The 12,982-nt window shown below is 38.6% G+C and overlaps 1 protein-coding gene and 1 non-coding gene across 2 annotated transcripts in view; both read right to left on the bottom strand.

Annotated features, from left to right (window-relative positions):
• The window catches only part of LOC112613721 (serine/threonine-protein kinase SMG1), an 86,851-nt gene that overhangs the window by 21,649 nt on the left and 52,220 nt on the right, over positions 1–12,982 (bottom strand). Inside the window, exons 14-25 of the mRNA XM_025369454.1 lie at positions 9,368–9,498; positions 9,055–9,216; positions 8,252–8,370; positions 7,695–7,782; positions 7,504–7,605; positions 6,747–6,887; positions 5,999–6,198; positions 5,417–5,613; positions 5,084–5,248; positions 3,836–3,990; positions 1,203–1,345; positions 854–1,055 (exon numbers count right to left, since the gene is read on the bottom strand). Of these exons, the coding sequence (XP_025225239.1) occupies positions 854–1,055; positions 1,203–1,345; positions 3,836–3,990; positions 5,084–5,248; positions 5,417–5,613; positions 5,999–6,198; positions 6,747–6,887; positions 7,504–7,605; positions 7,695–7,782; positions 8,252–8,370; positions 9,055–9,216; positions 9,368–9,498 (1,805 nt within the window). The remainder of the gene's footprint in view (positions 1–853; positions 1,056–1,202; positions 1,346–3,835; positions 3,991–5,083; positions 5,249–5,416; positions 5,614–5,998; positions 6,199–6,746; positions 6,888–7,503; positions 7,606–7,694; positions 7,783–8,251; positions 8,371–9,054; positions 9,217–9,367; positions 9,499–12,982) is intronic.
• LOC112614895 lies at positions 7,060–7,163 on the bottom strand. Its single transcript, XR_003117196.1, has one exon. It is a non-coding gene; the product is annotated as a small nucleolar RNA U13 (small nucleolar RNA).

Genomic DNA, 12,982 nt, shown 5'->3' with positions numbered 1-12,982 from the left:
GGCGCTCCTAACCACATAGGCCTCCCAGCTATTTCCAGAACACTCCAAGCCCATGTTCTCACATTAGGTCTGGGCCCAAAGGGCATCCTGATGGGCATGACTTGACCTTGTGTCTTCCCTCCCAAGGTCAGCTTTACCTAACTGCTTTCCTTATGGCATAGAAAAGGTGAGTGAGGTCCAATTAATCCTTCTATCAATATTCTTTATCTAATCTTTGCTTTAAAAAGTTGGAATTTGTGTCTGTTTTATGTGCTGCCTGGGTCACAGTACATGCTCAATGAAGCAATTACACATTAACCCATTTAGCAGTAGAAGGCAAGGGTATCAGACAAAGTCTAATGACCTTTATCTTCCCAGCCAAGTGTCTGCAACAGAGTGAGTGCTCAGTTTTGAATTACAGAATTCATAAAAGCACAGAGGAATGAGAGGATTAATTTACAGATGTTCACAAACTCTGTCCTTATTAGAATAAATGTTTTTGATATATTCAGACCTCATTTAGAAACAAAGCTATCAAATGTGATTCTTTCTAAAGCAGTATAAATTTTTCTTTATATTCACTCTGGCATAATCTTTGTATAATGTATACATTTGCATAATTGTATTAAGGTTTTAGAATGACAGGTTCTGAGAATTAATACCAAATGACTATCTCAGCAGTCTGTTTTCCCATTATACAAATACCTTCCTCGCCTCTGACGTCAGTTCCCTGTTGTCACTTTCATAATGGCAGTAAGTTAGAAATATAACCATTTTGTATTACTACATATGATCAATTTTAATATTTTTTTGCCATATGAAAAAATCATAGTTTTTGGAAACTCGTTTTATAATTGGAAAAAGAAAGCCTTACTTTATATAGTTGAAGTCAGCTTTCAGGTTGAGGGAAGTGCTACTGGTACTCTTTTTCAAGTCATGGATAGCGTTCTGCCATTCCTGCACAGCAGCCCAATCGGCAATTGAGATGTAGCACTCACATGCTTTATTTCCTAAATAATTTATAACCTCAGGGGAAGAGTCAGTCGGTTTGGACAGCACAGTTTTTCTGGATTCACCTGAAAGTATGTTACAAAATAAGAGAGAGATTCAGATCAATTAGAAATATTTCAAAGAGCACAGAAACCCAAAAACATAAAGTAAGATCATCAGTACAAAATATATTCCTATAACTTTTGCTTTATTTAAAAATACTGAACACTCACCATTCAGAGAATGTTTCGGGCTGGCACTGTTACGCCCAGCATTGGCTAAGGTGAGCACCGATTTGTCAAAGCTGGAAATGCAGCAATCAACACCTGTCATAGCACACAGGTGTTCCTGGTACTCCACAGAGGCCTTTTCAAACCTGAAAAGCAAATTGAAGCAGTCTTATTTATTTACTTACTTTTTTGTTGTTTGTTTGTTTGTTTGTTTGTTTTGAGACAGAGTTTTGCTCTTCTTGCCCAGGCTGGAGTGCAACGGCACTATCTCAGCTCACTGCAACCTCTGCCTCCCGGGTACAAGCGATTCTCCTGCCTCAGCCTCCTGAGTAGCTGGGATTACAGGCACTCACCATCACGCCCAGTTAATTTTTTTGTATTTTTAGTAGAGACACGGTTTCACCATGTTGGCCAGGTTGGTCTTGAACTCCCGACCTCAGGTGATCCACCCGCCTCGGCCTCCCAAAATGCTGGGATTACAGGCGTAAGTCACCACGCCTGGCCTTTACTTACTTACTTATTTTTTGAGACAGAATCTTAGTGTCACCCAGGCTGGAGGGCAGTGGCATGATCATGGCTCGCTGTAGCCTTGCCCTCCCAGGCTCATGCAATCCTCCAACCTCAGCCTCCCAAGTAGCTGGGAATATAGGTGCCCACCACCACACCCAGCTAAAATAAGGTTTTGCTATGTTGGCCAGGGTGGTCTCAAACTCCTGGGCTCAAGCGATCCATTCACCTCAGTCTCCCCAAGTACCAGGAGTTCAGGCATGAGCCATCGCACCCAGCCCCAAAGGAGTCTTATTTTAAACACACATATCTCGTTTCCGCCCTATGCCTCAAAAATGGTGCAAGAATAAATTGAGCTAAAACAGTGAGTTGACTATGGTGGGGGGAGGTTTGATGTCTTCCTTACAACTATGAAAGTAAATTTAAAATTCGTTAAATTTTTTTTAAAAAAATGTAAGACAGTATAAAAGAACTAGTGGAAAATATTGATAAGTAACTGATGTCAGTGTGTGGAAAGGCTTTGCAGAAGGATAAAATGCAAGAAAAGATGCACAAGTAACAGATCTAGATGCATAATGCTGAAACACAACATTAAACATTAAAAACAAATTATAAATCAAGAAATTGGATAGCATCAACAATCTCAGTATTTAATAAAATTTCACAGATTAACACAAGAAAAATTGAGAGGCCATGAAGACATGATCCATGTTTTAAAAGAATCACAAAAGGTCACTATATGGGGCAACTTCTACTATTAGTCATTAATAAATATAGAAATGTAAACTACAATAACTATTTTCACTGATGGTGGTGGCAGCATTCTTCCTTCTCAGTGACTGTCAGTATCCACAAAGGTGACGGGAAGGGGGTACTCTATTATTAAGGGTATAAACTGCAGCCATCTTTTCTGTAGAGTAACTTAGCAATAGAATATATCATAAGACTTATGGTTTGGCAGTCTTTCTTCTAGTAAATCAGTTTGTGTGGATTCCAAGAAAGTAATCAGAAATATAAGCAAAGATTTTAAGTGCTATGGTGCATTAAGTTAGTAAAAAAATATCGGAAACAACCTTAATGTCCAACAGTAAGAAATATTAAATTATGGCATACTCATAAATACAAATCTTCATTAAAAATAACATTGTAGAATATTTAAGATGGCAATTTTTTTGTTTGTTTGTTTTGTTTTGTTTTTTGGGACAGAGTCTCACTCTTGTTGCCCAGGCTGGAGAGCAGTGGGACAACCCGGGCTCACTGCAACCTCCGCCTCCCGGGTTCAACCGATTCTCCTGCCTCAGTCTCCCAAGTACCTGGGATTACAGGCATGTGCCACCACACCCCGCTAATTTTTTTTGTACTTTTAGTAGAGACGGGGTTTCACCACGTTAGGCTGGTCTCAAACTCCTGACCTCAGGTGATTCGCCCACATCGGCCTCCCAAAGCGCTGGGATTACAGATGTGAGCCACCGCCCCCAGCCTAACATGGCAAATATTTTTTTTAAATACTGAGTGTGAAAAGGAGATCATAAAACCATGTGCCTACGTACGCTGCTGTTTTGGTGAAGAGTGGAGAAAACGACACGAAAGAAAAAAGAATTACAAAAGCATATGGATGTGGAAATATGGAACTACAAAAGCACACACACCAGAAGTTACCACAAATATATGGAAGTATGCGCAGTTCTTTTATTTTCCCAAATTTGCAAGATTTCATTAAACTAACATAAATGGATACAGAACAAGCTCCTCAACCTGGAGGAAGCAATGAGTCCGAATGTAGAGTTCAGAGGACTAATGGGCAAATACTCTGACAATAAAGGGTAATTTGTATCAGACTCTGAGGGGAAAGGAGCTCAACTAGGGATCAAGTTCAAAAGCATTTATAAAACAACTGACAGGTCTTGTTTCACAGTGTGATTTCCCACTAATTCTTAAGTAAGAAAGGCACTCAAGTATTGCTAACTAAAGAACAACTGAAGATACCTCTTGGTGAAGTGATTTATAGCAAGTTTCAATTGCTGAAAGCAAACAAAGCTGTTTTAAGATTTGGCTACAATGTCAGTGAGTAATACAAAGAATTTAAACATAAAGTAATTCTATCACCCATTTCCTTCCTTCCAACCTACCTCCCTTCAGCCTGTTGAGCCACTGAGTTAATCCACAGAAGATTTTTTCCAACAATAGATGATGACCAGACAGCAATTCCCTGTATAGCTTCAGGACAATGAAGTTCACATAGTGCTTCTACCACCATCATAATGGTTACTTCCAATTCATTCCCCTGAAAACCCATTCAGAAAAATTAAGTCATCCAATACCATCAAAACATAAATCCCTATAAAATTTACAACTGATCACAGTCTGTGCCTGCTTAAAACCAAAGGTATTTAACAATTATCTGCACAATTTTCACATTATTTAGCTCAAAATTCTTTAAAATGTTACATATAAAATAGCCACAAAGGGTGACTAACAGAACCTTAGCAGCACATGGATGTTTGTACCCCCATCCCAAAATTACCCAAACATTTAACCTGTGACCTCTGTAGGAATAACACATGGAGTAAAAAGAAAGCAAAAATTAAATATAAATAACAGGAATTAAAGAATGACTAACTTCATGTGTTTGAATACTGCTTGACATTACCTGAATTGCTAAACATTTTGTTATTTTTGGATTCCAGTTATTTATTATAAGCCCTCTTTCAAGCCAGGAATTACCCAAGCATTTGTCATACGTTATAAAAACAATTTCTCCTGGCCAGGTGCAATGGCTCATGCCTCTAATTCCAGCACTTTGGAAGGCCGAGGTGTACGGACCACTTGCAGTCAGGAGGAGTTCGAGATCAGCCTGGCCAATATGGTGAAACCCTGTCTCTACTAAAAATACAAAACTTAACCGGGTATGGTGGCGGGTGCCTGTAATCCCAGGGACTGAGGCAAGAGAATCGCTTGAACCCGAGAGGCGGAGGTTGCAGTGAGCCGAGATCGCACAACTGCACTCCAGCCTGGGCGATAGAGTGAAACCGTGCCTCCAAAAAAAACAAAAGATTTCTCCCATAAACATATTTTTAGAATTACCTTTAAAGTTCTAAACTTTGCACATAAGAAATATAGTTTTAACGTGTTCTAACATGAACATTGTTTTAACATGAACAAAAACATGAACATTATTTTAACATTCTAACATTGTTTCAACATGAATAAAACAGGTAACTCTGGCAGTTGTTGCTTTTACAAAATACAGGATCAAAACCTTTGAAAATGAATCCAAGCTTTAACTTACTTTATCCATAGATTAAATCACACCAAAGGAATTAAACCATGTTTTCTTATTAACAGATGTAAAATGAATTCCAAACACATCACTTTACCTGAGATAGGTTGGTTGTTTTCATCTCTGTAAGCAAGTCAAAGCCATGTCTCACTGTCACTGCAGGCTGGCCTGCCAACAATCCTACCCTCATGATGGAGAGTCGGATCCGCGTTAGCCAGTCCTGACAAGTTTGGCGATTGGTATAGAAAAAAGTTCTAATGACCTTTATGATAAGAGAAAGAAAAGCTCAGGACTGGTTCAATTTATAGGTAAGGATGTCTCACCTATATATAAACCAAATACATAAGTCTATTGTAATTTCAGCTCTGCACATACTGCCAGCTGTGACCATTAAACTGCTATAAAACAACACTGTCTCACAGAAACCAACCTTGGGAGGTGATGTTAATGCATTAGCACATCCCTCATATGCATTATACATTAATTTCTCCAGATTTTCCAGATACTGCAGAAGAAGAACAAGCCTAAGCTGGTTGTTACCATGGCCTTCATCATTGTCTGCAGTTGTCCACTGACTAACATCTTGATCAGGGTTTAATGTGTGAGCTGCGAGACTCCGAATGATACCTGAAAGCAAAGACAACATTCTGAATTTTTAAAAATCTTAAAAGTTTCTAGAAGAAGTGTGAATTTTTTATGACAAATTCACATTTATCAAGTATCCTCTGTCTATCCGTCATTTAAAAATAAAAAAATCCCAACATGAAAGATCTTTCACTTTAGGGAAAAAAAATATTTTTCCCACTCGACTCCCATAAGTTTTGGGAAAAAAACATATTTCCAATGCAATTATTCAATGAAAGCTTACTCTAACAAACATACCTGAAAATTACTGACCTTTTTTTTTTTCAAAAAAATCATATATTCTCAAATCTTTAACATAGATTTAAAAATCCATTATTTCTTAATAAAGCTTTGAAAGTATTCACATCACAAAGCTTGAGTGAGTTACCTTCAATTGTCTGGAAGGTGTCTTGAGCTCTGCCCAGTGGGGTTCTCAGCTTAGAAAGAACAGTGAATTGTGCAGCTTCCCATATGGCCCACTGCCAAAGGACAGCATCTGTCTTCAGGAGATTGCGTGGAATTGTTGACTGGTCACGCTTATCCAGTCTCTGGCAGCTATAGAACAGTCTTTCTAACCAATTGTCCTTCCTGGGAAAAGTAGTTTCATATTTAAAAGACAATGACAACTTCATTTTAATAATGAAAAAAAAAATGCAAGGGAAATGGGAATAAAACTGTAATTTTCCCTACTCCAAAATAGGCAAAACCTATGAAATTGAGAAGCATTATATCCCCCCTCTCATTTTGGGGTCTTTTATAATTAACAGGATGAGGTACAGTGTGTAAGGATGATTAGGGTAAATGGCTCATGCCAGTCAGGAATGAAACTCATTCAATGCAACTAAGCATTTCTAGAGTATCTCCACCCCCACCCCATTCCCCAAAGTGTTAATGACATCACATCAGTTAACTGTTAACCACATTTCATTACTCAATTTCAAAGCCCATTTTTGTATCTACAGATGCTATCTTCAAAGCAATTTTCCTATTGATGAAAACTAAAATAACCCATATGAGAAGAATGTTATTTGATACTCTGCCACCCCCAAACATATTTTCTCTTCAAAACTGCAGGTAAAGTCAAGGGAATCTTAAAATTATGTTTCCCAGGTAAAACAGTCAAAGAAATGCCTTACCCTGTTCTATGAGAGTTCCCATACAAAATAAAACTAATAACATCAGAGAAATCTTGGGGGTGGAATGTGTTACTTGGTGCTTTACTCATGTGACTTCTTAATGCTAAAGAAATTTCTTGAATTTCTGTGTGATTGTTATTGCTGTAGACAGAAAATAAAGTTGTTGTTATGCAAAATATTTTAGCTTAAAAGGTTAGCACATACTGTAAGCGGATTATTTACTTATTAACTCACTGGAGGTAAAAATATAGTAAACTGGAGACTTTAAAATGGATAGAGATGCGATTACAACTTTAGATCCTTTTTTTATTCACCTCAGTTAGGTAATGTGCCGACATCATAAGAGGATTTGAGGGAGGCATATCAAACATATGAACATAAAAACCCAATCATTCTGCTTATGTATTACAAAAGGATCAATTTTAGGCTCTTAAAGCTCCCAAATCAACTTGATCAAAAACAGTAAAAGATTACTGTTTAGTTTTTCAAATATCTGAGCTACTAAGAAACACATTCTGGCACTATATGAGCTATTCTATACTCATTATTGTGAGCCTATAAAGCTCATTAAAAATTTTTAATTTTCTTGCAGACCTGCAAAATTGGATTATTTGACATCACTTCAATCACTGACAAGCAGGGCCATAAAAGATGTGTCATCAATGTTCTAACAGGTGATTTGTCTTCTCCTAAAGTAGACAACCACTAGAGGCTGTAAATATAACAGAACATCTTTGCTCCAAAACAACTGTTATACCTTAGGACAACATCTAAAGGAATTGATTTCAACAGTTTTCCAAATGCTTGTCGAATACGAGTTCCACTGTGCACTAGTTGAACACGGCAAACATCAACACATCTATGAAAGAACGAAACAGACAAAGCAGGTGTGTTAACATTTCCAGGTTATTAGGGTTAGTGTCAAAAGACATGATCTTAATTCCATACCTCTGTAAAAGATCATCTGGCAAGGAAGAGGACAGAGCATGTAGACTGCTGCATGCCTGCAGACAGATATTCACATCTTCAACGAGAGCTATTAAACATTAAAAGACAGTTACTTTCAGCTGGCCAAAAGAAATTATATCCCAGTTTGTCATAATTATCTGAATCCATTCATTCATTCAACAAAGAGTGAGTACCTACTATAGACTAGGCACCGTTCTTGTCCAGAACCCTCACTGACTGTCACATTTGGAAAAATGATACATTCAACAAAACCCACGAAATGTAACTGACTGGTCATCACACAAACCTTTTCTGAGAGAAAATGTAAAAGTATATGCAAACTATAAACATTCACATAAGCTTAAATATGTGACAATCACTTCAAAAACATTTTTCTAATACTAAGAATGAAAAAACATCAAGACTGTATATCTGTCATTAAAATGAGGATTATACATCTTCAGGTCAGGAAAAGAGTTTGATTGATGACCATCTCCCATTACCAAAGACCCTTTTAAGGATTGATAAACAAAACAGAAAAAAAAACAGAGTCTTACTGTTGGCTAAAAGGCCTTTGCAAAATTTATGGAAAGATGGAAGAGAGAATAAAGGTGCATATGTTTCGGACTTCTTCATTAAAACAGCTACTTCCAAAGCCCAAGTCATTAACAGTTTCCTGAAACACAAAATATACAGTTAATTGTACATTAAAAAAAAAAAAAAAACAAAAACAAACTTTAAAAGTTTAGTCTTCTTACACTGGTTTTCTCTTGGTTTTTCAAACATCTCAAACAATAAAAAATGAAACTATACAAATTACTTTCAAAATTGTTGTGTGCCTTTTAAGAAAACCTCCCAACGCAGCATGATAAGAGCAAAGAGGCCGGGCGCGGTGGCTCACCTGAGGTCAGGAGTTCAAGACCAGCCTGGCCAACAACATGGTGAAACCCCGTCTCTACTAAAAATACAAAAATTAGCTGGGTGTGGTGGCGGGCACCTGTAATCACGGCTACTTGGGAGGCTGAGGCAGGTGAATCACTTGAACCTGGGAGGCAGAGGGTGCAGTGAGCAAAACTCTGTCTCAAAAAAGAAAGCAAAGAATATTAAAAATCTATATATATTCTTCTATGAAACACTGGGGATGGGGGATTGAGATTGTTCATGTATTTCTTTTCAGAAAGAACAAGAAAGCCTAGATTAATAAAACCAAATTATAAGGTGTTTGACAACAAAGAAAATGCTCTACCTCACCTCTGTAATCCACATTTTTTTATTTTTTGTAATCCACATTTCTTATTTTCAAATTATAAAGGCAAATTAATAAAGTTAGGAGTAGTTAATACTACATAATATCTGTTACCTCGTGTCCTGGTTAAGGTTATCTTTCTTAAGTAATATTCCCAGAAGATTTAATATAATTGAGAAATGTTTCTTTGTAGCCGTAGTTACAGTGCTAATCACGGCTCCATCAAACAAAGAAGGAGAGGAAGAACTGAGGCTACTAGAGATAAAGTGATCATGCCTGAAAGACAAAGCATAGATTATCTTTTCATCTTTAATCAAAGAAAGCAAGCAAGTCCAAAGTCAAATCAACATACATCTTTAAAATCTACACATTAAAAAAAAATGTTTTGTGGGGTTCTTTTCTTAAGAAAAATTTGTAAATACAGTACCTGGTACAATGAGAATACAATGTGTAGAGCACAGCATACTGAATGGCAGGGAAGTGAACAGCCAGGTCACTGTGCACAATCATCAGATTCTTACTCAGAAGTGCAAAGACAGTTGGAGATAGCGCCCACATCTGCTCATGTACAAAACAAAGTAAGTTTATGGCTTCTCCAAAATAAGCACAAGCATACAGAGTTTATCCTTCAAAACAGGGGTAGACATTTTTAAATTAAAATTACAGATTGGAAGGGATCTAGCACACTAACCCTGGGACAAACACTTTTTTGTGAAGTCAGTAAAGCCTTTGCATGAATATAGCATCTCTGTGCAATGCAGCAACTCCTCATCTATCACGACAGTAAGAAAACAGTCACAGGTCAGGTGCTGTGGCTCACATCTCTAATCCTAGCACTTTGGGAGGCCAAAGTGGGCAGATCACTTGAGCCCAGGAGTTCGAAACCAGCCTGAGCAACACAGCAGGACCCCATCTCTACTAAAATTACAAAAATTAGCTGGGCATGGTGGTGTACACTTGTAACCCCAGCTACTCGGGAGGCTGAGGCAGGAGAATCACTTGAACCTGGGAAGCAGAGGTTGTAATGACCCGAGATCATAACACTGCACTCCAGCCTAGATAACAAAGTAAGACTCTCTCTCTCAAAACAAAAAACCAGCCACATACAAAACACAGGAATGCCAGTAGCTATGTTCCAAGAAAACTTTCTTTTTTGAGTCAGAGTCTCTCGCTCTGTTGCCCAGGCTGGAGTGCAATGGTACAATCTCGGCTCACTACAACCTCCACCTCCGGGGTTCAAGCAATTCTCCCTGCCTCAGCTTCCCAAGTAGCTGGGATTACAGGTGCCCACCACCACGCCTGCTAACTTTTGCAATTTTTTAGTAGAGATAGGGTTTCACCATGTTGGCCAGGCTGGTCTTGAACTCCTGAGCTCAGGTGATCTGCCCACCTCGGCCTCCCAAAGTGCTGGGATTACAGGCGTGAGCCACCGTGCCCAGCCCAAAGAGAACTTTCTTTACAAAAACAGGCGCCGGTGTTGTGATGGTTGCACACTTCTGTGAATACACTAAAAATCAGTGAATTATACATTTAAAATAACAAACAAAAAACAGGTGCTGGGCAGTATTTGGCCCATGGATCATAGTTTGTTGATCTCTGGTCTAAACAAAGCCCTTTGTATGTGCTTTTTGGGGGAGTAGACTGTATTTCCTCATTTTTCCATATATTGCAAATGGCAAGGTGCCCTGTTCAATGAGGAAACAAAGGCACACCCTGCCACTCTACACCTTTTCCATCCACCTTTTTCCTTTATACTGCCAAGACACTCTATTCCACCTGACTGCCCCATCCCCACCCACTTTCTCCTTATTTCTAGAGTACAGGATATAAACATCTTTGAATCTGTAAATAATGTGAATTCCTCAAAAATCAAGCTTTCGTGTTTGAAGAAAAGTTTATTGTGACTTCAAACATAAGCTGTAACTGGTAATAAGGGAAGCAGCTATGGAATTATACAAGGCAATCCAATCAAACAACATGGAGCACATACATGCAAGTGCAAACATCAAATTTTACCTTTTTCCTCCTAAAAACTTTATCCCCTAATTACGTCCATTACTTTCTTTCTTTCTTTTTTTTTTTTTTCTTTTTGAGACAGAGCCTGGCTCTGTCGCCCAGGCTGGAGTGCAGTGGTGTGATTTCAGCTCACTGCAACCTCCATCTCCTAAGTACAAGCAATTCTCCTGCCTCAGCCTCCAAAGTAGCTAGGATTACAGGTGCTCACCACCACCCCTGGCTAATTTTTCTATTTTTAGTAGAGGCAAGGTTTCACCATGTTGGCCAGGCTGGTCTCAAACTCCTGACCACAAGTGGTCAGCCCGACTTGGCCTTCCAGAGTCCTGGGTTTATAGGTGTGAGCCACCGTGCCCAGCCTACATCTATTACTTTCTATTAAAAATAATGTTTTTCAAATCTGTATTGTCCAATAGGAAGAAGAAATACACAAACCATAAACAATAAATACAAATCAAGAGCAAGGCCATGTCAAATTACTTAAAAAAAAAAAAACATCGGGAGGCTGAGGCAGGAGAATGGCGTGAACCCGGGAGGCGGAGCTTGCAGTGAGCTGAGATCCGGCCACTTTAAAAAAAAAAAAAAAAAAAAAAAAAAAAAAAACAGGCTGGGCATGGTGGTTCATGCCTATAATCCCAGCAGGTAGGCTGAGGCGGGTAGATCACCTGAGGTTAGGAGTTCAAGACAGGTTGGCCAACCCTGTCTCTACTAAAAATACAAAAATTAGCCCGTCGTGGTGGCAGGCATCTTTAATCTCAGCTACTAGGGAGGCCAAGGCAGGAGAATTGCTGGAAACCGGGAGGCAGAGGTTGCAGTGAGCCGAGATTGCACCACTGCACTCCAGCCCAGGCAACAACAGCACGACTCTCTCAAAAAAAAAAAAAAAAAGGCTTTTTTCCCCCCTAAAAGAAAGACTACAGGTTGAGTATCCCTCATTCAAAATGCTCGGGACCAGAAGTGTTTCAGACTTTGTATATTTTTGGATTTGGGAATATTTGCATATATATAAAATGAGATATCTGGGGGATGGGATCTAAGACTAAACATAAAATTCATAGCCTGAAGGTCATTTTATGCAATATTTTAAATAATTTTGTGCATACAACAGTTTGGACTCATCACATGAGGTCAGGTGTAGGATTTTCCACTTGGGGCATCATACTGGTGCTCAAAAAGTTTCAAATTTTGGAGCATTTCAGATTTAGGATTTTCAGATTAGGGATGCTCACCAGTAAGTGTTATGAAAATATTCCAAAATCCGGCAGGGCATGGTGGTGCCCGCCTGTAATCCCAGCACTCTGGGAGGCCGAGGCGGGTGGATCACCTGAGGTCAGGAGTTCACAACCAGCCTAACATGGTGAAACCCCATCTCTACTAAATACAAAAAAATTATCCAGGAGTGGTGGAGTATGCCTGTAATCCGAGCTACTTGGGAGGCTGAAACAGGAGAACTGCTTGTACCCGGGAGGCGAAGGTTGCAGTGAGCTGAGATGGTGCCATTGCACTCCAGCCTGGGCAACAACAGTGAAACTCCTGTCTCAAAAAAAGAAAAAAAAAGTATTCCAAAATCCGAAATCTAAAACACTTCCAGTCCCAAGTACTTCAGATAAGGAATATTCAACCTGTATGAATGTTCCTAGGGACAAGAGACAGCCAAAATATAAGACCATGTATAAGAACTAACTTCAGTAGACAGAAAGAAAAAAGTACCAGGGGAAGAAGAAAGAGACTGCATTTTAAAACCACTATACAAATTTGAGCTGTAAGAAACACTGACATTTTCTATAAGCATGCTAGAGCAAATAGGAGAAATTCATTAAGACATTTTCTAGAAAAAAAAAAAAAACTTAAGATTTATCAAGGAAAAGGAAGAATAAAAGTTAAATATAATCGCAAGAAAACGTTCCTACAAATTTTATTTATCCAGGTATGTCTTAAATATGGCTGTTTGTTACACACAGTGATTCTGCAGACATGTTGACATGATAGTGAAATACATAAATAATGAGAAAAGGTTTAACTGTGGATA

This window comes from Theropithecus gelada, chromosome 20 (assembly GCF_003255815.1).
Source record: "Theropithecus gelada isolate Dixy chromosome 20, Tgel_1.0, whole genome shotgun sequence".
NCBI lineage: Eukaryota > Metazoa > Chordata > Mammalia > Primates > Cercopithecidae > Theropithecus > Theropithecus gelada.
Note: the sequence above shows the minus strand (reverse complement) of the source record. Positions and strands in the feature narration are given on the sequence as shown.